At 43.8% G+C, this 26,320-nt stretch overlaps 1 protein-coding gene across 1 annotated transcript in view; it reads right to left on the bottom strand.

Moving 5' to 3' along the window:
- The window catches only part of slc23a1 (solute carrier family 23 member 1), a 112,484-nt gene that overhangs the window by 37,548 nt on the left and 48,616 nt on the right, over positions 1–26,320 (bottom strand). Inside the window, 11 exon segments of the mRNA XM_037688176.1 lie at positions 4,278–4,373; positions 4,982–5,125; positions 5,203–5,332; positions 5,524–5,629; positions 5,709–5,856; positions 5,939–6,095; positions 6,181–6,301; positions 15,797–15,978; positions 17,752–17,819; positions 17,899–17,987; positions 18,057–18,214. Coding sequence (XP_037544104.1) covers positions 4,278–4,373; positions 4,982–5,125; positions 5,203–5,332; positions 5,524–5,629; positions 5,709–5,856; positions 5,939–6,095; positions 6,181–6,301; positions 15,797–15,978; positions 17,752–17,819; positions 17,899–17,987; positions 18,057–18,214 — 1,399 coding nt within the window.

Raw genomic sequence — 26,320 nt, 5'->3', positions numbered from 1 at the left:
CTGCTGGTCCTAGAACTGAGGCTACGCAGTCTCCGCCCTAATGGCAGCAGGTTGAAGAAGCAGTGTAGCGGGTGGTCAAGATCTCCCACCCAGCAGAGGGCTTTACTTCTGAGGCGAGAGCTGTGGAGGTCCTGAAGGCAGGGGAGAGAGGTGCCAATGATCTTCTCAGCTGTCCTCACGATCCGCTGGAGGGATTTGCGGCAGGATGCTGTGCAGGCCCCGTACCACACAGTGGAGCAGCTCATCAGGATGCTCTCGATGGCCCCCCTGTAGAAGGTTGTCATGATGGGGGTGGGGGCTCTCGCTCTTCTCAGCTTGCGGAGGAAGTAGAGCCGTTGGTGAGCCTTTTTGGCCACTGCTGCTGTGTTGATGGTCCAGGAGAGGTCCTCAGAGATGTGCACACCCAGGAACTTGGTGCTGCTCACCCTTTCCACAACAACACCGTTGATGGATAGTGGAGCATGTTTTGTCTGTGTTCTCCTGAAGTCCACAACAATCTCCTTGGTCTTCTCTGTGTTCAGCAAGAGATTGTTGCGTTTGCACCAGGAGACCAGCCGGCTCACCTCGCTCCTGTAGAGTGACTCATCGTTGTTGCTGATGAGGCCTACCACAGTCGTGTCGTCCGCAAACTTGATGAAGAGGTTGGAGGGGTGTGATGGAGAGCAGTCGTAGGTTAGTAGAGTGAACAGAAGGGGGCTCAGCACACATCCTTGTGGGGCCCCCGTGTTCAGAGTGATGATGCTGGATGTGTTGCTGCCAACCCGTACTGCCTGTGGTCTTCCGGTAAGGAAGTCAAGCAGCCAGTTGCACAGTGATGTGTTCAGACCCAGACTGTCCAGTTTCCAGATGAGTTGTTGTGGAATGATTGTGTTGAATGCAGAACTGAAGTCGGTGAAGAGCATTCTGACATAGGTGTCTTTCTTGTCCAAATGTGTGAGGGCTGAATGAAGAGCAGTGGCGACGGCATCATCAGTCGAGCGGTTTGACCGATATGCAAACTGGTAGGGGTCCAGGGAGGGGGGGAGGGAGGACCTAATGTGTTGCATGACTAGTCGCTCGAAGCACTTCATGAGGATGGAAGTGAGTGCAACCGGGCGGTAGTCGTTGAAGCAGGAGGGAGACGTTTTCTTGGGGACAGGGATTATGGTGGTGGTTTTGAAGCACGTGGGGACCACAGCCTGGCTCAGTGAGGTGTTGAAGATGTCAGAGTACACCTCTGCTAATTCGCCAGCGCAGTCCTTCAGCACGCGACCAGGTATGTTGTCGGGACCAGGAGCTTTCCGAGCGTTGATCTTGCTGAATGCTCTCCTCACCTTGTCCGGGGACAGTGTGATCACCTGGTCTCCAGGAGGGGGGGTGGCTTTTTGTGCAGGTGTGCCATTCTGTGCCTCAAACCGAGCGAAGAACCTGTTCAGGTCATTCAGCAGGGAGGGGGTGCTGTCACAGGTCTGTGGAGAGGGTTTGTAGTCTGTAATGGACTGAATTCCCTGCCACAGGCTCCGAGAGTCTCTGCTGTCCTTGAAGTGTTGGGCTATTTTCTTGGAGTGCTGCCTCTTAGCTTTTTTAATGCCTCTGGACAGGTTGGCCCTAGCTGTCTTCAGGCCTGCCTGGTCTCCAGCGGCGAAGGCAGCATTCCTAGCCTTCAGCAGCTTGTGGACCTCTCCTGTCAGCCATGGCTTCTGATTAGCACGGATGGTGATGGTCTTCAGGACAGTTACATCATCAATGCACTTTGTGATATAAGCAGAGACAGTTTCTGTGTACTCCTGAATGTCAGTGAAGTTGTTGTGAGTAGCAGCCATTTTAAACACATTCCAGTCCGTGGTGCTAAAACAGTCCTGGAGTGCCTCAGATGAGCCCTCAGGCCACACTTGTATCTGCTTCAGAACTGGTTTGTTGACTTTAACCAGTGGTCTGAATGCTGGCATTAACATCACAGTCAGATGGTCAGAAGCACCAAGGTGGGGGAGGGCCCGGGCTTTGTAAGCTCCTCTCCGTGTGGTGAAGACCTGATCCAGCGTGTTATTGCCTCGTGTTGGAAAGTCTATATGTTTATAAAGTCCAGAAAACACACTCTTTGGTTCTGCATGGTTGAAATCACCAGCCAGGATGAGAAAAGCATCCGGGTGGGCTGTCTGCTGCTCACTGATGTTCTGATATAGTTCGTTCAGCGCTTCGCTCCTGATGTTAGCGGAGCTCGGAGGCAGATAAACAGCAGCTATCAGCACAGCTGAGAACTCCCTCGGTAGATAAAACGGTCTGCACTTTATAATCATCAGTTCCACCACCGGTGAGCAGTACTTGCAGACCACAACAGCGTTGCGACACCAAGCATCACTAATGTAAACACAAAGTCAGCCGCCGCGTGTTTTACCTTCAGTGAGGACTCGGTCCGCTCGGTAGCATGTCCGCCGCTCGAGCTGAACTGCGTGGTCCGGGATGTTGTCTTTAAGCCAAGTTTCCGTGAAAACATAAACACAACAGTCCCTCACGGTCTTCTGAGTTGACTGAAGTAAGCGGATGTCATCCAGTTTGTTGTCCAGAGAGCGTACGTTGGCCAGTATCATGGAGGGGATGGCTGGCTTGTGTGGGCTAGCAGCTAGCCTCGCTCTTATACCTCCGCGCTTACCCCTCTTCTGCAGCCTCTCGTTCCGCTTGTGGCGCTTCCATTGTGGGCGCAGCGCAGCGGAGGGGGACGGTGGTGGAGCCGGAGTTCTGAGCAAGCCGCTAGCACGCAGCCCCTCTCGAAGTTCAGAGCTAAGCTCGAAAAGTGAGCTTTTGCCGACATCAAGCAGCGATTCACGGCTGTATATGCGCTTCAAGACGTGAGCGCACGACGGAGACGTACAAAAATACTGCGATTTACAGGAAAAAACACATGAAAAAGCTGCATTCTCGGGAGAGAGTGTAGCCGCAGCGTGTGCACGCGCCGCCATCTTTCCTTCGAGATGGTTGTGGACTTCAGAAGGAATAAACACACCTCCCCCCCCCCCCCCCCCCGAATATAAGAGGATCTGCAGTGGAAGTGGTCTCCAGCTACAAGTACTTGGGTGTGCACCTGAACGACAACATCAGCTGGAGCAACAACACCACCAGCCTGATCAAGAAAGCTCATCAGAGACTCTACTTCCTCAGACGGCTGAGACGAGCTGGTCTGGGAAGCTCAGTCCTCACCTCCTTCTACAGGTGTGCAGTGGAGAGCATCCTGTGCTCCAGCATCAATGTGTGGCATGGAGGCTGCACAGCTGCAGAAAGAAAAGCTTTGCAGATAGTGGTGAAGGCTTCACAGAAGATGTTGGAGTCAGTCTCCCCACCATCACAGACATCTACACCTCCAGATGCAGGAAGAGAGCCACCTGCATAATGAAGGACCCCACTCACCCAGCACACACATTTTTTGCCCCGCTCCCCCCAGGAAGGAGGTTGAGGAGCATTAAGTGTAGAACCACTAGACTGAGAAACAGTTTATACCCTGAGGCTGTTAGACTCATGAATCTCTAACCAGAATAATCACTGTGAACAAATCACATCATGTTGCTGCTGATTTGTTTCATGTTGCTGCTGATCTGTTTCATGTTGCTACTGTCAACAAGGAAGAGGGCCAGCAATGGAGGAGGGAGCGTGCCAAAGAGACCATCTTAGCACCAACATAAATGGTTTGTTCCACTTTGGAGTAAGCTGTTGGGGGAAGAATCAGTTTTGTGTTGTGTGTTTTCTTGACTGAGGAAGCCTTCCGGATCGAAGGTGAAACATTTCAGCACAAAAAAAGAAACTGTCTAGATGACCTAACTGAAAAAAGTTGAATTGTATACCTGGATTATTAAGCATGGACTAAGTACTCATACATGTTTTATCTGTTTCAGCTGTTCGCAATCATTCACGTCTGCTCTGGGAGGTGTGTCCATGTGGACAACTGGTCATACATGTTTTGTTTTTTCTGGCTTTTGCAGTCATTTGATACTTGTCTGCTGTGGAAATAATGTGGACGTGGACAACATCTTCTCCATGTTTTGGTTGTTTGCAGTACTTTGTCTTGCTTCTTTACTGGAAGACATATTACTGTCAGAAGTCAGCTTTGTCCTCACTGAGCTGTTGGATGTTTGACATTACAGTAAACACGTCAAAAATAATAAGAATGCTTTCATTGCATAAGTGTCCCAAGTCTGATGGACAAAGTATTTCAACTTATCCCCAAAAAAGATTAAAACCATAAAACCATACTGGTTCTGGTTCACTTTGACTGTGGAGAATGGGTCCTGAGATTTTTCATATGTTACCTGGTATTGTGTTGTCGAGGCAAAAGGCCAGAAAGCCTCCAACAAACATCTCGGTGGACAGAAGAACCGTCAGAATCTGATCCAGTTCTGCCAGACCTGAACATAAAATGGATCAGAACAGATTCAGTCAGAGAAACCAAAAACCAAACCAGTCGGTGGGTTTCTTGGACTATAAGCAGTTTCTTAATGGATTAAAGGACAGGGACACTTGTAAACAGGAACACTGGTAGACAGAGACACTGGTGGACAGTGGTTTTGGTGGACAGGAACATTGGTGGACAAGGACACTAGTGGACAGAAACACTTGTGAACAGGGACACTAGTGAATAGCGAGCATGGTGGACAGGGACACTGGTGGACACAAGTTTCCTTATCTGAGAAAGACAGATGAGTGCTGCCAAACAAATCTTTTTATGCTGGCAGAAAGAAAACAAGAAGCTGCAGTCAATCCTGATAACTATCAAGCCTTCAGCCCACTTGATTACACCTGAACCTGTATGTATAATTCTGACCTTTTGTTAACAGGATAAAATCCAAAGTAAATTCTTGTTTTTTTAAATAGTTGAAGTTGTTTGTTCAAGAATCATTTCACCTCACAAAAACAACACTTTTATACTAAAATATCAACAATGAGTTTTAAATGATGCCAACAACATGTGAGACCTCTCATTACCTTTATTATCTAAATACACACACCTGCTCACCTGTACTGATGACGTTGGGGTGTGCATCCAGGTATGTTGGCAGAGTGAGGCCAAAGAACATGGAGAACCCAAGAACAAAGAGATTTCTGGAGGAGTTCAGATCTACCAGCTGCAGGTTGGACAGACCCACAGCTGTGATCATACCTGAGCCACAACAAAACACCTGCATTAAGATGACATGATCAATGCACCTGTGTCAGGAAACATTACCTGACGCTCACCAAACAATGTGCAGAACATTCCTCCCAGGATTGGATCCGGAAGAGATGCAAACAGGGCTGTGAACTTTCCAACAGAACCTAAGAGGAACATGATACCAGCTCCATATTGTACCACCCGCCTGCTTCCTACCTGCACATAGGGTCAACAAATCAAACACATTCCTTAACCTGCCTGCTTCCTACCTGGACACAGTGTGAACAACTGGAACACTGCCTTGCACACAGTTGTACATGTGTTCATTACTTTTCTGGTAGTAAAGTTGACCTGCAGGGTTGACTTTGCCTCAACCCTCAACATAACCTTAAAATGGACTCAGGTACCTTGGTGATGCCCAGAACTCCGATGTTTGGACTGGAGGAGGTGGAGCCATTTCCTGTTCCTAACAATCCAGCAATGATGCAGCAGACCCCCTCAATAAAGATCCCCCTGAAACAAAAAGCAGCAAACATGGACATCTAAGCCATGTAGAGCAGGGCCCACCAGGTTCTGTGACTTCTTGTCTCACCTGTTGATGGCGTGGATTGGTGGTATTGTGGCGCCTGACAGACGAGCGCAGGCATAATAATCTCCAATGGACTCAACAATCCCTGCCATGGTGGCACTCAGCATCCCCAACACCCCAGCAACAGTTACCACGGGCAACCCCCACTGACCTGCCAGAGACCAACACCACCTCATCAGAACCATGGTGATCCATTCAGAACTGTCAGTGCATCTGCTTGACTGGCATCTTACAAGGGTAGGCCACCCTAAACCAGGGCGATGATGTCATGATGTCGCCACGGGCATCAGTCCGGCCCTTGTGTCCGTAATGATCTGGGTCCTTTGGGAGCAGGTTGGTCAAAGTGAGGACATAACAGATGAGCCAAACTAACATGATGGCAAGGATGATCTAGGAGATGAGTCAGAGAATTACATCATCATGACATCATCATAACATCAGCACTTGCAAGGACCGTGTGTTGTTTCTTATTTACAGGAAACATTTTGAAGATTTGAACTCTGCTGAATGTCAGTCCTTTTCTTTTGCTGTAAACAGGAACAGGAAGTGATGTTGTCCTCAGATACTGAGCAAATAGCACAATCAGCAACATGCACCTGCAAAGAGATGGATTTGAGCAGTTTGTCTGTGGACCATCACAGTAAAAAAAAAAAATGCGTTCAGGTGTAGTGTAGTCCTATCAACAATCTAGTTCCATCTTATATTACAGATCTTATTGCTCCATATTCAATCAATCAACCTTTATTTATACAGGTAAATCCCATTGAGCCTCGAGGACTCATTTACAAGAGAGACCTGATTTCAACAAAGAAAGATGACAACAATGGACAACAGCGACAACAATAAACAGTTATAAAAAAGCATACTACAGTTTTTTTTTTTTTTGTTTGTTTTTTTAACAAATAGGATGGCTAAAAGGAAAAGGTAACAAAACAAAAAACAGCTAGATTCCAAGACAAATGTAGAAAACTAAAAACAGGAACATGTCAGCATTGGACCCTGCCTGATATTTTCCTAACAGAGCACTTCACTCTCAGACTGCAGGTTTACTCATGGTTCCTAGAGTTTCCAGCAGCAGAATGGAAGGAAGATCTTTCAGTTCTCAGGCTCCTCTCTTGTGGAACGAACTTCCAGTTTTTGTCCATGAGGCTGACACATTGTCCAGTTTTAAGACTGGGCTTAAGACTTTCCTTTATGATAAATCCTATAGTTAGGGTTGGCTTGTTATGCTGCTATAGCCTTAGACTACTAGAGGACAAATTGATCTAATTTCCTTAAATAAAGTGAATAACCCTAAAATTGAATAGTTTTCATTTGATACTATTTCTATCTTAACTCGTGATCCTTGACCTGTCATTGTGTATCTGTTCCTACCAAACCCAGCCGGTCGAAGCAGATGGCCGCTTGTCCTGAGCCTGGTTCTGCTAAAGGTTTCTTCCTCATGTGGGAGTTTTTCCTTTCCACTGTCGCCTTCACGCTTGTTCAAGATGAGAGTTCAGTGATGGAGTTAAACTCAAAGCAGTCTGCTCCTCAGGTAAATAATGTTAAATTATTATTTTATATATGAATGTTTCTGTTCAGTCCCTGGGATGACTTCTGTTGTGACTCGGAGCTTTAGAAATAAAATTAGCACACTGATGGCTGTTTACTATTCACATGGGGTAGAGTGATACTAGCAATAACAGTATTGTAAGAGGGGGACAGTTGAACCAGGAGGCCTCCACCCCTGTTTAATGATGGATGATTTCTTTTCACAAAGTTTGTGGACTTTGTGGATAAGGTGAGGGATGTCATCATGGAGACTGATGAAACAATGGTCTCTTTTGATGTCACATCACTCTTTACATGCATTCTTGTTGATGATGCATTAGAGGTGGTCAGTTTAAGACTAAAATCAGACACCACTCTGAGTAGCAGGACCACACTGTCAGGATTTGGTGGTCAGGGACGAACCCAGTTGTGCAGACAGGACTCAACTCGGCAGATTACAAAAATAAATATTTTTAATGATGATTAAAGAACAAAATAATAAGCTGACGTGGCAGCAAAACTTACAGCGATAGAAGGCCCAGGAGGGAAACTCAGAAGGGACTCAGGAAGCTCAGGGGAGACTCAGGAGAACGCAGGAGAACACAGAGACCCAACGAAAACGACCCGACAAGGAACAAGACAGAACAGACGGCTTATATACAGGGAAAAGACGAGACGTGATTACAAACAGCTGTGACGAGACAAGGGTGGAACCAATTAAACTGAAGAGGAAACACTAAGGAAACACAGACAGAAACAGAGCCACCAAATGGTACCATCCTTACACACACTTTCCACAGAACAACTGTGTCAACTCTTGAAACTGTGCCTGCAGTCAACCTACTTCACATATGGGGAGCAATATTATAGGCAGAAACATGGGTGTGCTATGGGGTCTCCAGTTTCTCCTATTGTTGCCAACCTGTACATGGAGGAGGTAGAAAACAGAGCCTTGACGTCCTTTTCAGGGACACCACCAAGTCATTGGTTCAGGTATGTTGACGACACCTGGGTTAAAATTAAATCTCAGGAAGTCCAACATTTTACTGACCACATCAACTCTGTGGATACATACATCAAGTTCACACGAGAAGATGTAAAAAATGGCAGGTTAGCTTTCTTGGACTGTGAGGTCTCAGTCTCTGATAGAGGACATTTGCAAACCGAGGTGTACCACAAACCCACCCACACAGACCAGTGTTTGCAGTTTGACTCCCATCACCCTTTGGAGCACAAGTTAGGAGTCATCAGGACTCTGTATCACAGAGCAGACAGCATCCCCACTAACTCAGGAGCCAGGCAGAAGGAGAAATCCTACATAATACAGGCTCTAGAGCAATGTGGATATCCTAACTGGGCCTTCCTGAAAGCAGAGAAGAAACCCAAACAGGACTCCAGTCAGCCACCAGGTGAAAAGGAGGAACCCAGACCCAGACCAGTGGTCATTCCGTATGTTGAGGGAGTATCAGAGAAACTGAGACGTTTATTTTCTAAACATAATGTCTCAGTGGCTTTTAAACCCCAAAATACATTACGGCAAAGACTGGTTCATCCCAAAGATCCAGTCCCTCGGCACAAACAGAGTAATATTGTGTATGCTGTTCAGTGTCAGGAGGGCTGTGATCAGTCTTACATTGGGGAAACTAAACAGCCACTGGCCAAAAGGATGGCCCAGCACAGAAGATCAACATCATCAGGCCAGGATTTTGCGGTCTACACTCATCTCCAGGCCAGCGGTCACTCTTTCATGGATGAAGATGTTCACATCCTGGACAGAGAGGAACGATGGTTTGAGAGAGGAGTAAAGGAGGCCATCTTTGTGAAAAGATTTGTGAAAAAATATCTTTTTGTATTGAACACTTTTTGAATCTTTATGAAAAGAAATCGTCCATCATTAAACGGGTGGAGGCCTCTGGGTTCAACTGTCCCCCTCTTACAATGCTGTTATTGCTAGTATCACTCAACCCCCTGTGAATAGTAAACAGCCATCATTGTTCTAATTATCCATTGTTAGGCTGATGGTCCTTCTTGACCATGTGAGCAGCTGGTTTTGGTTGTCAGCAGCAAACTGGTTGATCCACTCTGAGAAGGTGCTATTTAAGAGACTGAGCTGAATACAGCACCTCAGACTGAAGAAGTCTCTCGGATGAGAGACAAAATGTTTCTATTTTTTTTTTGCTTTGGTTTGTTTTTTGTTTTTTTGAATGTCCAGAGGACCAGATTTAACTTTTTTGGATTCTTCCTTCTTCATCTTCCACCATTTGGTCTTCTTCTCTGATTTTACTCTTTTTCTCTTCTTCACAACAACAGTCATTTTACACACAACCATCCGATGCTGTCTGGCCATGCTCTCCCCTGCCACAACCTTACAGTCTCCAATCTCCCTCAGGTTTCCTCTTCTACACAGAATGTAGTCGACCTGTGTACTCCTTCCTCCAGTCTTATAGGTCACTCTATGTTCTCCCTCTTTTGGAAATAAGTGTTGACTACAGCTATTTCCATTCTCTTGGAAAAATCCAGCCCCATCTGTCCATGATACCAAACCTACCCATCACTTCCTCATCCTCTGTTTCCTTCACCAACATGTTCATTGAGGTCTGCTCTGATCACCACTCTCTCCTCCCTGGGAATACTCTATCACTTCATCCAGATCTTTCCAAAATGCATCTTTACATCTATCCAATGTTGGATGTAATGGGGAGGAGAATGAAAAAGGAGGAGGAGAAATAGAGCATAACCACTGACAGCATTTAGCATCAGACTTTCTACTTCTACCTGAAGGTAGAAGTAGAAGGCACATCACCCTATCTGACACTCTTTTCATCTTTATTACATTCTTTGCCAACTTCTCCTTCAGGATCACCCCTACTCCATTTCTCTTTCTATCCACACCATGGTAAAACAGTTTGAACCCTGCTCAAATGCTGCGAGCCTTGCTGCCCTTCCACTTGGTCTCTTGGACACATAAAATATCTACCTTCCTTCTCTGCATCATGTCAGCCAGCTCTCTACCTTTACCTGTAATTGTCCCCACATTTAGATTTGCAACCCTCAGTCCTACATTCTTGACTTTCCTCTTGTCCCTCAGTCTCCTGACACATTTCCTTCCTTGTGTTCTTCAACCAACAGTAGCACAATTTCTGCCGGCACCCTGTTTGTCAATCGCAATGGTGTAGATCGTTGTTAACTCGGACCTTGACCAATCCAGTATGGTTGTGCTTTGATGAACTTGCATTATAGTTTTGGCAAAAGTCTTTTACATCAGATTCCCTTCCTGACACAACACTCACCATTTACACGGTCTTGGGACTGGCACAAGAGGTGCACTGGCTTGTGCTCTTTTGTGGTGTGTTTGGTAACCATTTCTTCTAATAAAACACTGAATGGTGATATCATAGAGCTTGTAGACACATACAAATATCTTAATATTTGGCTGGATAAAGATGATAATTTTTAACATCACATTACATTATCTAATAAAAAGGCTAAAATTTACTCTTGTTTAGACTGAAATTATGTTTTTCTATTTCTTTCCGTAAGCAGCTTGTAACAAGTTTATTTTTATCACAGATTGACTAAAGAGACACAATCTATAGATTTGCCTCTCCCACTACCTTAGCTAACCTGGAGCCCATTTACATGCTCTGAGGTATACAACAGGTTCACCCTTTAGGACTCTTCTTTCATATACCCTTGCTGGACTTACTTCACTCAATATTCTAAGGATAAAGCATTGGTATATTTTCATATGCAAAGCCATTTTAGGAAAATTACCATCATACATAAACTCCAGTTCATTTCACTACACAACACACACAGTCTCAGGGCCAGGCTGCAGTTTAAGGTATCTTTTGTGTGCACAAAGTCAGGAAAGATCAGTTTGTCCTGTTTCAGCCAATGATCCTTAAAATGTGTTTTTTTGTCTTTCAGATACACCTGGACCTATACCTGGACCTACCATTCTGTGTTCGTCTGTCTCTCCTTCCTGTCCTCTCAACCAGCCAGTCAAAGCAGATGGCCGCTTGTCCTGAGCCTGGTTCTGCTGGAGGTTTCTTCCTTTTAAAAGGGAGTTTTTCCTTTCCACTGTTGCCACTGTGCTTGCTCAGGATGGGAGACTGAGACGAAGCCAAGATTCAACTTGTCTGCTGGATTCCTTAGATAGAGAACTTTACTAATTTTCTTTTATGTATGTGAATGTTTCTGTAAAGTGCCCTGAGACAACTTTGTTGTGATTTGGTGCTATATAAATAAACTGAATGGAATTGAATTGAATTGAATTGATCCTGGAATGATCTGCAACTTAAGTTGAGGTTGTAGCCTTTTATTTCTTTACCTAGTATGAAACAAAAACTGAGGTTTTAGTCACATCTTGCACCTTTAATGTTTAAGCGTCTTAAATTGTGATTTTTTTTTTTGAAGACTTGCATTGTATTCCCTCCTCCTCAAATTGCCACCTTATTGTGGTGGAAGAGTTTGTGTGCCTGAATGATCCTAGGAGCTATGCTGTCTGGGGCATTTTTAATTGCCCCTGGTAGGGTCTACCAAGGCAGATTGGTTCTAGGTGAAAAGCTAGACAAAGAGTTATTCAGAAGTCTTGTATGGACAAAATAAAACAAGGAACTTGTCATCCTTTGTCCAGACATGGGTTACTGGGGCCCCATCCTGGACCCAGGCCTGGGGGAGGGGCTCATTGGCAAGCACCTGTTGACCGGGTCTCTACCCATGGGGCTCAGTTAGGCTCAGCCTGAATGAGCAACATGGATTTGCCTTTCTGTGGGTCCACCACCTGCAGGAGGGGTCATATGAGTCAGGTGCATAAATCCATGGGCAGTGGCCGAAGGCGGGAACCATGGCACTTTGACTGTGGTTTACCAGAGCTGGCTCTTGGGACATAGAACGTGACCTCTCTGGTGGGGAAGGAGCCTGAGCTTGTACGTGAGGTTGAGAGGTACCGATTAGATATAGTTGGGCTCACCTCAATGCACAGATTGGAACCGACCTCATTGAAAAGGGCTGGACCTTATTCCCATCTGTAGTTGCCCATGGTGAGAGGTGCCAAGCTGGTGTGGGTATACTCTTAGCCCCCCCCCCCTCCCCCCCACACACACACACACTTGGTGCCTGTGTTTTGGAGTTTTCCCTGGTAGATGAGAATATGGCTTCCCTTCGCCTTCAGGTGGGGGGGGAAGGGCTCTGACTCTTGTTTGTGCCAATGTGCCGAACGGCAGTTCAGATTATCTGGCTTTCTGGGAGTCCTTAGCATCCTTGGTAGTGATGCTAGAAGGTGCACCAGCTGGGGACTCCTTTATTCTGCTGTGGGACTTGCCCATGTGGGTAACGACAGTGTGACTTGGAGGGGCGTGATTGGGAGGAACAGCCTCTCTGATCTGAACCCGAGTGGTGTTCTTTTGTTGGACTTCTATGCTAGTCATAGTTTGTCCATCACCAACACCATTTTCAAACATAAGGGTGTTCATATGTGCACTTGACACCAGGATGCCCTAGGTAAATGTCAAATGGTAAATGGTAAACGGACTGTATAGCACCTTTCTATCTTATTTCAAGGCACTCAAAGCGCTTTACACTACAATCTGTGCCCTCCTTTACCCGTTCATACAGCACTCTACTAGATCACTACAAAGCTAATTGAACAAAGCCTTCTAAAGAGACTAATCAGTGCTTTAGATCACATTCATACACTGATGGGACACACATCAGAGGCTATGAGGGATTCAGTGTCTTGCCCAGGGACACTTCAACATGTGACTGCTGGTGGATTCGAACCCCCAACTCTCGCATTGGAGGATGACTGCTCTAACCCCTCAGCCACAGCCACCCCCTGTCACCCTTAGGTCAGGGGTGTCAAACTCGATTAGAAAAGGGGACCAAAATTAAAACCTTTTTCAAACTAAGGGCCGATTTTAGAACCTACATTAACTCAAATCAGATCCCCAACGTATTTTCTTGGTCACAGGTTCCTCAACAAGAGTTTGATTGGTCTCATTTGATGTTCTCTGTTGTGCTTTCAACATCATAATCAAATATTTATTTTAAAAAATCAAGAGATAGAAGTATTTTACATTTCATCTTGGAGGCCCAGATAAGATGTCAACGAGGGCCACATTTGGCCCCTGGGCCTCTAGTTTGACACATATGCCCTAGGTGGGGGAAGATGCCAAACAGACCCAGTAGACCCAAATGTGTAGTGAGGGTTTGTTGGGAATGCCTGGAAGAAGAACACATCAGAGAGATCTTCAACTCACACCTACGGGAGTTCAGCTCAGCTGAGGCAGGTAACATTGAGTCAGAGTGGGCCATGTTCTGTGACTCATCTGTTGAAATGGCTGCCTTGATGATTCCTTGAGGAGGCTTAAGGGAGGCTGACAAGCTGAAGAAGGAGTCCTATCGTCCTTGTTGGCTGGTGGGACTCTGAAGGCAGCTGAGGAGTACTGAAGGGCCAAGCGGTCCACAGCCTTGGCTGTTGCTGAGGCAAAAGATCGGATGTGGGAGGAGTTCGGTGAAACCCTGGAAAACGACAATCATACATCTCTGAGGAGATTCTGGCAAACCATCAGGTGGCTGAAGAGGGGAAAGCAGCACTTTACTAACACTTTGTTCAGTGAAAGTGGAGTACTGTTGACCTCAACCAGTGATGTTGTTGGGAGGTGGAAGAAATACTTCTCGAACCTTCTCAATCCCACTGGCATATCTTCCATGGAGGAAGCAGAACCAGGGGACTTTGGTGTTGGTCTGTCCATAACGGTGGCTGAGGTCGTCAAGGTAATTAAAAAACTCCATGGAGGCAGAGCTCCGGAGTTGGATGAGATTAACTCTGATTTCCTTAAGGCTGTGGATGTTGTGGGACTGTCTTGGTTGACATGCCTTTGCAACATCTCGTGGACATTGGGGACAGTGCCACAGGATTGGCAGATTGGAGTAGTGGTTCCCATCTATAAAAAGGGAGACTGGAAGGTGTGCTCCAATTATAGGGGCATCACTCTCCTTAGCCTCCCTGGTAAGGTCTATTCAGAAATACTGGAGAAGCAAGCTGGATGGCTCAAAATCAGCTGATTTACGAGCTAAACTGTAAGATGGAAGTGATTTGAATTGTAGGCCACCTGTGGCTTTGGGACTCGTCAGCATGGAAATCATCTTGAAGAGGCTTGTAAGCACGGACCAGAAGAATGCACCCTAATCTGGCCATTTTGGACCTTGGAAGTATCAGTACAGACTCAAGGCTGACAATAAAAAATAATCTGCCTGAATAAATCAACAATTGTGGCTTATCTGAATCTGTCTCCCCGGCTGGCCTCGAAACAGGCTGACTTCTCAATTTCTCCTGGGAAATTTGTAAACTAAGGAAAAGCTTTGTCTATCGCACCCCCCCCCCCTTTTTTTTTGTGTGGAGGCTTATCAGAACTGTGCCAGCTGACCATAATTTTATCAGGACAATGGACTATCTGTTAGTGCTTCATTGACCGCCTTGTTATAAATTCACATGCGACGTGTTTATAAATGTGCTGCTGGCAGCGTTTTTTGATGTCTTAAATCGTGTCCTGTTAGGACAAGGTGTGAAGATAATTTTTTTGTAATGCCACTATCCTTTCATCATGGTTTTGTCCCTTTTTCTATCTAAAAAAATGTATTCTGAAAAGAATAAGACGGCCGCGCTTTATAGCAGCAGCTTCGTGCACTCCGTCCATCTTTTGGACGACTGTACGTACATATTCTCGTTGTATCTCGGTGCAATAATAATAATAAAGCTTATTCTGATTCTGATAGATGTTAAGTTCTGCATGGAAAAGGACGTCCATCATAGTTTGGTTTCAACACATGAAAAGGTTGTGTCTTCCAGGTTCGACCACATGACACGTCAGAATGAAGGAAAACAATTGTTCAAATGTTTTTAAAAATCTGCACACTTCTGAGCCCCAGGGCAAAAGTTCTAACCTCCATCAAACTGTTTCAGTCCACATAATGTAACAACAAATAACTGAAACTCACCTGAATACACAGAACAAAACATCTAACAGAACAAATGGTAAATGGACTGTATTTATATAACAACTTTCTATCTTAATGAGACATTCAAAGCTCTTTACAACACAATATGTGCCTCATTTACCCAGCCATACAGCACTCTACTAGATCTCTACAAAGACTAATTGGAGCTTTATCACATTCATACACCAATGGGACACACATCAGAAGCAATTAGGGGTTCAGTGTCTTGCCCAGGAACACTTCAACATGTGACTGCTGGTGGAATCGAACCCCCAACTCTCCCACTGGAAGACGACTGCTTTAACCACTCAGCCATAGCCACTCCAACAGAAATAAGAATATCTAAAAGAACACCTGACAGAATATGTAACAAAACAACAACATTTAACAGGAAATCTAACACCCCAACAGAAATCTGCCAAAAAAAAAAAAAAAAATAGAGAACATCTACAAGAACATCTAACAGCACAACAGGTGTGATAGACAGGTGAACAGAGACAGGTGTGTGAGACAGATGTAACAGACAGGTGTGTGAGACAGGTGAACAGGAGTCCTACAGTGCTGACAGGCCCCAGTGGGACCCGGCTCTGTCCCCAGCTGTGGTGAACACAGACAGACCGATCAGTGAGACAGTTGGAGTGATGGTAAGAGGTCCAATGTATTCTAGCAGCAGACCAGGTAATCCACTCAGACCAATCAGAACCTCCACCAGGCTGGACATGATGATGGCCCCCTGAATCTGACACAAACAATAAACAACGAATATAAACAAGCGATTCAAAACAAACAGACCCTCTCATGGCATCCCACCACCCTTTGTCCATGCACAAACACAGCCTGAAACACCCCCATCATCACTAAGGGGCCGTTTACACGGCGCGTATTTTGAGTGCATCCGCAGCTTTCTCTCTGCGGTTCTGCTGATCATTTACACAACACCAGTGGCCCCCCTCTTTGAATCCAGATGTTTCTGAATCCACCTTCCAGAGTGGAGGTTTTTCTCTGATTCCCTGCTGATGATTTAAACATCTCCCACTGAGGCTTTGTGTTAAACCACGTGCGCACACGCAAGCGCGGACCGACGGCATATTTCTATCAACATGGCGGCGACACACTGCTTTCAGAACCTCGACTGATGGAATATATTTTTAATCTCGTAGTTAATCTACGTCAGATTCCAGCTGCTGTGACCGACATCTGTGTTGGAAGAGACACAATCTGATCCAGTTCTAATGTCACTGTTTATAGAACTAGGCACGTGCACACGTCGCGCTGCACTATAACATACTAAATGTGCTAAATAACAAGTTTAACAATAATAAACAGTATTTATGTTAATGTGAGATATATAATGAAGCTATCTGGACATTATGTAATTCAAATTATGTGATTAAAATGATGCTAAACATATTGCGTGTTATTAAAGTTGAAAATGAAGACATCAGGTTTAATTTTTATTTTATTTATTTATTCAACACCACAAACTGTATGTCACACAAACACTGATAATTAAACTGAACTCACTATTAAAAACAAGTTAACTGTAAACTGCATTAATGAACTGGACTCTTGTTTTCATCCTGTATGTCCCACGTTGTTCATCTGGCTCATTCAGGCTGTCACTCCTTTGATTAATGCAGATTAAAACATTCAATGGATTGAATAAAAGAACTGAGGGGAATTTTAAATAAATAGTTCATCCAACATCTCTCTCTTCGACGTCCTCCTGCACTGCACGTGGGCCGAGCCTCGTTCAGAACCGGTCCGCCTGGTGGGAGACAGCTTCTTCTTCTTCTTTCAGGAAAAAATAAAAACTCAGTTGGTTGTTTTGTAACCGAAGTAAACACAAGCAAACATTATTAAGAACATTTGATTTACCTGCTGTAAATCAGCTACTGATTATCACGGAATAAAGTCCCAACATCGTCGACTCGGTTCTGGTCCACTCAGCGACCGGTGTGGAGCTGTTAGACGAAGCGGTCCCGCTTGGCGTCAAATCTGTCGACTCTTATCCAGAATCCAGCCAGAATCCAGCTTTAACTTGTTGTTAAGTTGTTGTTAGCTGAGCTTTTAGCCCAGAGGAAAACAACGTGCCAAGGCAGCACGCATGCGCATTAGGTGAAGGTACAAAATTCACAGCGCCATCTAATGACCTGGCATGGTAACTACAGCAGATTCGGGAGGGTGGGGGGGAATGCTCTGGATGCATGTAAACCCAAAATCCGACCGTGTCAACGCGGATCTTTTCCTCTAATTAACATATGAAAAATCCTATGTTTCCCCCCATGGAGGCCATGTAAATAGGGACTAATATTCACATCCAGAGTTTAAGGTCAGGATCTCAGGTAAAAACTGTTGCTTGGTTTGAGGTCCACTCCTCTAGGACCAGACCAAAATCCACATCAGTCCAGAATCAGGTTCACCCTCCTGACAGCTGGATTTCAATCAGCTGTTCAAAACCTGAAAACATCCCGAGTTTAGTTTCAAGTCTGAGCCCCCACCATGGGTATACCTCTCTGATACGAGGCTGCCAAATGTGAGAGGTGTTCAAGGGAAGACTCCAGTTTCCATAAATTTCCTCTGCAAGTGAAAAATAAATTACTAGATTAAAAACATTTATTTATTAAAAAAAGAATTCACCAAAAACAAACAAACAAACCTTCAGTGGGACATCTCCAGCGGTCCAGACTGAGGATTGCCTGGGCAGGAATAAGGAATGCAAATGCACTGGCCTGGAACAGAGGAAGTCTGGAAACCCCATTACATATGTCACTCTTACCTAACTCGTTCTGGTTGACCCAATGTGCTTTGACTCACCTGACCCCCACAGTGGTCTGGATCAGGGTTGTGATTCCAACTGTGGTGAAGATGGTTCCAATCAGCTGACTTACAGTGTTTTGGTCTCTCCCAACACACATGGCTTCAGCCAGAAGAAAAGGTACAGCAACAGTACCACTGAAACACGTCAGGTAATGCTGTGGACCAATCACAGATGAGCAGTTCAGACACACTGAAACACAGTTCAGTCTAAACCCTTAAAACATCATAATTCATTGAAGTCATCTGCAGAAAAATAGGAGTCATGGCTTTTTCTGTTTCCAGCTGCTCTCCACTGAGGATCATCTGCTTCCATGTGCCTTTTGTAAGGTTTGGCTCTATAACCAGATAGTATGAGACTTACAACAACGACTTCAGGGCGAGGAAAAGGTTTAACAGTGTTTATTTACAGAAGTGAATAATAATGAACACCGTATAGGATCTGTAGACCTAGACTAGAATCCTGGAGAGTAGGGAACAGCATTAGTAAAAGGCTCCTCTTGATGTTCAGTTTCTTACTGTTGATTTTTTCAGGCAGACTGTTATTTCTAGTCAGCCTTGAGTTCTGCTTTTACTTCCAATCCAAAATGGACAGATTTGTGGGCATTTCCACTGGTCCATGCTTATTAGCTCCCTCCAAGGTCATCCCCAACATGCTGGTGAGTCCCAGAAGCTGCAAGTGGCCTGCGATTCTCACAAATCACTTCCATTTTATGGTTTAGCTTGTAAATCAGCTGATTTTGAGTGCTTGAAGCACGAACCAAACCTTCACACGTGGTCAGCAGATTTGCCATGGCCAAAACTGCTGCCGCTGTCTTCTTTAAAAGCCGATAACATAGGAATCCATCCATCCGTCCATTATCTACCGCTTGTTCCAAAGTCAGGTCACGGGGGCAGCAGCTTGAACAGGGAGGCCCAGACATCTCTTTCCACAGCCATTTCTTCTAGCTCTTCTGGGAGGACCACAAGGCATTCCCAGGCCAACCGAGAGACATAGTCTCTCCAGAGTGTCGTGTGTCTTCCCCGGGGGCTGCTCAAGGCCCGGAGTGGCCAATCGGAAGGGTCTGGAGATTTCCTCGTGGGCTAGTCTGATTTGTGGGCTGCAGGGCTGGCGCTCACTATTCTTTTTTTTTTAGAACTTTTTGTTAACATATTAACACAGAACATGCTACCACTGCTCCTGGGATGCCCTGTCTCTACCGCAGGGCCGGCTGCAGCTCTCGCTTTTTTTTTCTTTCTATTTTCCGCAAGTCAGCTCCTCTGTACGACCTGTCAATCAATCCAGTAGGCGTGTCAGTAAATGACCAATTGGTAACCTCAAATTGTCCCAAAGGTAAACGCCCCTTACCTGAGGCTGCAGCCTGGACACTTTACAGTTAGGGTGCATTCACACTAGCCCTGTTTAGTCCGCTTTAATCAAATTCTAGCTCGTTTTCCTAGAAAGTCCAGTTCGTTTAGAGAGGTGTGAACGCGCCATAGAACTCTGTCACGGAACAAAAAGGCAAACTCTGGCCCGGGCTAAAACCTAGGTCTCGGTCCGGTAGAAGAGAACTCCAGCGCGGTTTGAGTACAGTGTGAATGTAAACAGACCGGGCCCCGCTCCGCAGGACAAACAAACACGCATTTCTCTTATATGGAGCCGTCAGCTGCCTTGTGTGGAAAAACAATATTCTCCATGGTCTTTTGTCTCATCTTCTGCTCATACTGTCCATTTTTGAAAAATGACTAAATATAACTCCTAAAACTGCTAAAACTTGATGCCACTTCGTTTTTGTTTTTATTTCCAGAAGAAGAAGACGTGTCTTCAGAGGTTTTTGTGTCGTTTCTTTCAGTAGTTCTTGGTGCAGCGCCCCACAGGCGAGCGGGGGAATAGGTTGGTTCAACAGGTTGGTTTGACTGCACAGTGCAGTGTGAATGCAAACGCACCAGCTCAAATGCAACAATAGGTCATGAATATTGTTCCCGAACCGAACTGAGTCTACCGGACTATCTGGTGTGAAAACGACCTTAGAGGGGTTTGTGAAAAATCACCAGAACAAAATGGTTAAATGTGTCAGGGGAGAACAGGCAATCTAGACACGTGTTACCCTGAGCATTTAGAGGGTGGGATACAGTTTATTCATTTTCAAAAATTAAGCGGAGTTTGGAAAACACGTAAAAAGCCAGGGACTGACCCCATTATCTGATCACAAGTTATAAACAGGAAGTAGCTACCACATGTTCATCTCTATGAAAGTAACTGCAGGTAAATTCTCCATTTTCTGTCATAATTACATTGTATATACACTGTATTAACCATTGCTTAATGGTTAAATTAAAGGTTAATGCTTAATTCAGGTTATGTTTATTTGTCATATGCAGGTTAACACAAGGTTAACAGTACAATAAAATATTCAGGATGAGAAGAACTGATTAGACTCACTAAAACAATGAACAAACCAACAAGAACTACAAAAGCATTCAATAAGGGTACAACATAAAGTACCAAAAAGTGAAAAATACAATATTTACAAGGTCCTAAAGAAAAAATAGTAAACAACAACATGGTAGAATAACAAAGTCCATGCTCAATAATCCAGGTATACAATCCAACATTTTTCAGTCATGTCATCTGGACTGTTTCTTTTTTTTTTGTGTGCTGAAACGTTTCGCCTTCGGTTCGGAAGACTTCATCAGTCAAGGAAACACAACAAAACTGATTCTTCCCCCAACAGCTTACTCCAAAGTGGAACAAACCAGTTCTGCTTGTGATAAGATCGTAGATGGAGGAGGGGGCATACCAAAGAGACGATCTCTTAAGAGAATTTGATGACATCTTAAGAGACATATTACATTTATAAGAGAAACCTGATTTCTTAACAAAGAGTGATGAAAACAGTGGATAACAAGGACAACAATAGACGGTCATAAAAGAGGCATACAATTTTGAATTTCTTTGTTTTTTTTGTTTTTCTTTTAATAAATCAAAACAATAGCAACCAACAGGACAGTCAAAGGAAAAGTAGCAACAACAAAAAACAGCTAGATTATAAGGCGGTGTAAAAAACTAATAACAGGAACATGTCTGCAATGATTCTTACCAGGAACTTAACAGATGTTTAAAGCCACTTAGAGAGGTCAAGGTCGAGAGCTTCATATCCAGTAGAATCCATCCACTCTTCGTATAATTCTGTCTCTCAGGGTAGAGTCTGAGCAAAAAAAACTTGGGATCCATAATAATACATTTACTAATATTTTTTGCCATTATCACTTTGATTTCTTTCCAAAAAAGTATTGTTTTTTTTTTCTCAATACCACATACAATGTACAAACCTGATTCCAAAAAAGTTGGGACACTAAACAAATTGTGAATAAAAACTGAATGCAATGATGTGGAGGTGCCAACATCTAATATTTTATTCAGAATAGAACACAAATCACAGATCAAAAGTTTAAACTGAGAGAATGTATCATTTTAAAGGAAAAATCTGTTGTTTCCAAATTGCATGGCGTCAACAAATCCCAAAAAAGTTGGGTCAAGTCCATTTTTACCACTGTGTGGCATCCCCCCTTCTTCTTACAACACTCAACAGACGTCTGGGGACAGAGGAGACCAGTTTCTCAGGTTTAGAAATAGGAATGCTCTCCCATTCATGTCTAATACAGGCCTCTAACTGTTCAATCGTCTTGGGCCTTCTTTGTGGCACCTTCCTCTTTATGATGCACCAAATGTTCTCTATAGGTGAAAGATCTGGACTGCAGGCTGGCCATTTCAGTACCCGGATCCTTCTCCTACGTAGCCATGATGTTGTGTGTGATTGCTGCAGAATGTGGTCTGGCATTATCGCGTTGAAAAATGCAGGGTCTTCCCTGAAAGAGATGACGTCTAGATGGGAGCATATGTTGTTCTAGAACCTGAACATAGTTCTCTGCATTAATGGTGCCTTTCCAGACATGCAAGCTGCCCATGCCACAAGCGCTCATGCAACCCCATACCATCAGTGATGCAGGCTTCTGAACGGAGCGTTGATAACAACTTGGGCTATCCTTGTCCTCTCTGGTCCGGATGACATGGCGTCCCAGTGTTCCATAAAGAACTTCAAATCATGACTCATCTGACCACAGAACAGTCTTCCATTTTGCCACACTCCATTTGAAATGACCCCTGGCCCAGTGCAAATGTCTGAGCTCGGGGAGCTTGCTTAGAAATGGCTTCCTCTTTGCACTGTAGAGTTTCAGCTGGCAACGGCGGATGGCACGGTGGATTTTGTTCACTGACAATGCTTTCTGGAAGTATTCCTGAGCCCATTCTGTTATTTCCTTGACAGTGGCATTCCTGTTTGAGGTGCAGTGACGTTCAAGGGCCCCGAGATCATGAGCATCCAGTAGAGTTTTACAGCCTTGACCCTTACGCACAGCGATTGTTCCAGATTCTCTGAATCTTTTGATGATGTTATGCACGGTTGATGATGATAACTTAAAAGTCTTTGCTATTTTACGCTGGTAACACCATTCTGGTATTGCTGCACTATCTTTCTGTGCAACAATGGTGGAATTGGTGATCCTCTTACCATCTTGGCTTCTGAGAGACACTGACACTCTGAGAAGCTCTTTTTTATACCCAATCATGTTGTCAATTGACCTAATTAGTGTTAATTGGTCTTCCAGCTGTTCGTTATATGCTCAATTTCCTTTTTCCAGCCACTTATTGCTACTTGTCCCAACTTTTTGGGGATTTGTTGACACTGAAATTTTGAATCAACATATTTTTTCTTTAAAATGTTACATTTACTCAGATTAAACTTTTGGTCTGTCATCTATGTTATATTACAAATAAAATATTGACATTTGCCATCTCCACATCATTGCATTCAGTTTTTATTCACAATTTGTTTAGTGTCCCAACTTTTTTGGAATCCGGTTTGTACTAATGTACCTCTCTGCTTTATACATTTTGAGCACACATGGGGTATATCTCTGTTATATCTATTTATATTTACTGGGGTTATATACGCAGCACAATGGCGCAACTGGTAAAGCTGCTGCCTCTCAGCGAGCAGGTCCCTGGTTCAAATCCCAGTCCGAGGGCCTTTCTGGATGGCATTTGCATGATCTCTCTGTGCATTTGTGGGTTTTCTCCAGGTACTCCGGTTTCTTCCCACAGACCAAAAACATTTTAGGCTGATTGGTTACTCTAAATTGTCCCTAGGTGAGAGAGAGAATGGTTGTTTGTCTCTATGTTTCCCTGTGATGGACTTGCGACCTGTCCAGGGTGTACCCCGCCCCTCACACAGTGATTGCTGGACATGGGTACCGGTGACCCCCATGACCCAAAATGGATGGATGGATAGATGGAGTTATATACATGCACATCAACCATTTAACCTGTATCAACTGAAGGCGTGTGTTAACTGATTGGGTATGGGCCAAAGAAGAAGCTTTCTGCCAATCTTCCTCTGTCAGATCTAATGATAGCTCATCTCTCCAAGCTCTGAGTCTGTCACTGGAACCCTCAGAAATTTGGGATATCGCTAGATTATAAAAATCTGAGATTATACCTTTTCTTTGTTAAGGCGAAGCCCCCAGTTTACCACAGACCTGTTCACGTTTCTTATTGATTGTCCTCGCTCAGTGACACACCCGCTGAGAAGCAGACCCTGGTTATTGGCAGCTCCATAGTCTAAAACGTGGCTTTAGGGACTCCAGCAGCCATAGTCAAATGCATTCCGGGGGTCAGAGCAGGCGACATAGAATCTTATTTGAAACTGCTGACTAAGGCTAAGGCTAAATACAGTAACATTGTTATTCACGTCGGCGGTAATGACACCCGGTTACGTCAATCGGAGGTCGCTAAAATTAATGTTGCTTCGTTGTGTGACTTTGCTAAAACCATGGACTCCGTAGTTTTCTCCGGCCCCCTCCCCAACCTGACCAGCAATGACATGTTTAGCCGTATGTTGTCGTTTAACCGCTGGGTGTCCAGGTGGTGTTCTGACAACGACGTGGGCTACATAGATAACTGGAGTTCTTTCAGGGGAAAACCTGGTCTGATGCGGAGAGATGGCATCCATCCCACTTTGGACGGAGCCGCTCTTCTTTCTAGAAATATGGCTGATTTTGTTGATCCCCCAAATTATTGACAACCCAGGGTCCAGTCCAAGAAACAGAGTTGTAGTCCTCCACCTCTCTGCTGCTTCTTCTCTGTTACCCACCCACACCCCCATTGAAACAGAGTCAACTCGCCCACGGCTCAAATTAAATAAACCAAAAATCAGCTCTAAAAATATAAACCATAAAAATCTGATTAAAATAAACACAGTTACTTTACCAGAGCAAAATCATAAAATCATTAAATGTGAATTATTGAACATCAGATTGTTTTCCTCTAAATCCCTGTTAGTTAATGAACTGATAACTGATCATCATATTGATTTATTGTGTCTGACAGAAACTTGGCTACAACAGGAGGATTTTGTTGGTATAAATGAATCCACTCCTGTTAATTATTTAAATGTTCATGTTCCTAGAACAACTGGCCGAGGTGGAGGAGTAGCCTCTATGTTTCAGACAGGATTATTGATTAATGTCAAACCAGTTATTAGTTATGATTCTTTTGAATCGCTGTCCCTCAGTCTTTCTCATCCAAAATGGAAATCAGAAAAAACACTTTTACTAGTTGTTATATATCGTCCACCAGGCGCTTACTCTGTTTTTGTCTGAATTCTCAGAATTATTAACTGACTTACTATTAAATACTGATAAAATCATCATAATGAGTGATTTCAATATTCATGTGGATGTTGAGAGTGAGAGTGATAGCTTAAGCATAGCCTTTAATAATTTAATAGAGTCATTTGGTTTTATCAAAAACGTCCGCACATCTACTCATTCTTATCATCACACTTTAGGGCATTAACAGAGTACTCGAGTAATCCACACATCGATTACTAGGACATCTATCGAGGTTAAAAATTTAACATCGAGTATCCGTAGTGACGTCATATTATGTGACCACCGTATGACCGTAGAGGGCGGTGTTGCACTGTTGCAGGTCACAGAGTATGGTGTAACACCGGGTCCAATCCACCGAACCAGTTTCAGTTAAGTTTCGTTTTTGACGTGCTGCACGTTTCTTCACGTTTGCAGTTTAATAATAATTACTAATAGTTTAGTTTTTCCTGTGACTTATTTGCAGTATGATAAATGGTAGGAGCATAATATACGCTCCCAATGTTTTATTGGTCTTTTTTTTGTAAATAATTACCTTTTTTTTGCGGTTTTATTTATTTATTTATTTTTGTATCTTGAGATCTATGACGTCATCAAATGCTCGAGTTCTACTCGGGTTTTATAATGTTAATGTCGAGTTTAAAAATTATATACTCATTCAACCCCTATCACACTCTTGATTTAGTTCTGACCTGTGGTGTAGAGATTAAGGACTTGGTAATAGTTCCTCAAAATCCTGTTCTGTCTGACCATTTTTTAATAACTTTGAGTTTACATTAAATGACTACACAGTCACTGAGAGTAAATTTCATCTCAGCAGGTGCTTATCAGAAAATGCTGTAACCAAATTGAAACAATCTCTTCCATCATTGTTTTCCTCTGTCTTGCAGAGTAATGCATCAGAGAACAGAGACTTAGATCATCTAGTTGATCATCTTACAACTTCAATGCAAACTTCACTTGATAAAATTGCTCCACTGAAAAAGAAAGTAATCAATCAGAGGAAACTGGCTCCTTGGTTCAATTCTGAGTTACGTACTTTAAAGCAGCATCTAGAAACCAGGAGAGAAAATGGCGCCCTACTAACGTTGAAGAATTTTATTTAACTTGGAAAGATATTCTGCTAACATATAAAAAAGCTCTCCGTAAAGCTAGAACTTTATATTACTCATCTTTAATAGAGGAGAATAAAAATAACCCTAGGTTTCTGTTTAGTACTATTGCTAGACTAATTAAAAGTCCCATTTCTGTTGAACCATGTATCCCTACAACTATAAGTAGTGATGACTTCATGAGATTCTTTATAAATAAAATTATTTCAATTAGAGAGAAAATTCAAACCATCCTTCCTTCTACTATCTCTAGTCCCCTGTCAAATGAGGCAACTTTAAAAATTTCACTAGAGCCTGATTTATTTTCTGAGCGGAGGTTGTTGTAGCTTTAAAAGACTTCGTTGTTTACTCGCCGAGCCAAATTTTAGAATGATGACAAACTAGGATTAATTAGCAAAAATAATACTTTACCTTTCGGGGATTTGAACCATATGCTTGACAGCG

The sequence above is a fragment of the Nematolebias whitei genome, chromosome 14 (assembly GCF_014905685.2).
Source record: "Nematolebias whitei isolate Nwh7 chromosome 14, NemWhi1, whole genome shotgun sequence".
Classification (NCBI taxonomy): Eukaryota; Metazoa; Chordata; class Actinopteri; order Cyprinodontiformes; family Rivulidae; genus Nematolebias; species Nematolebias whitei.
This window is presented reverse-complemented; position numbering and strand designations above follow the sequence as displayed.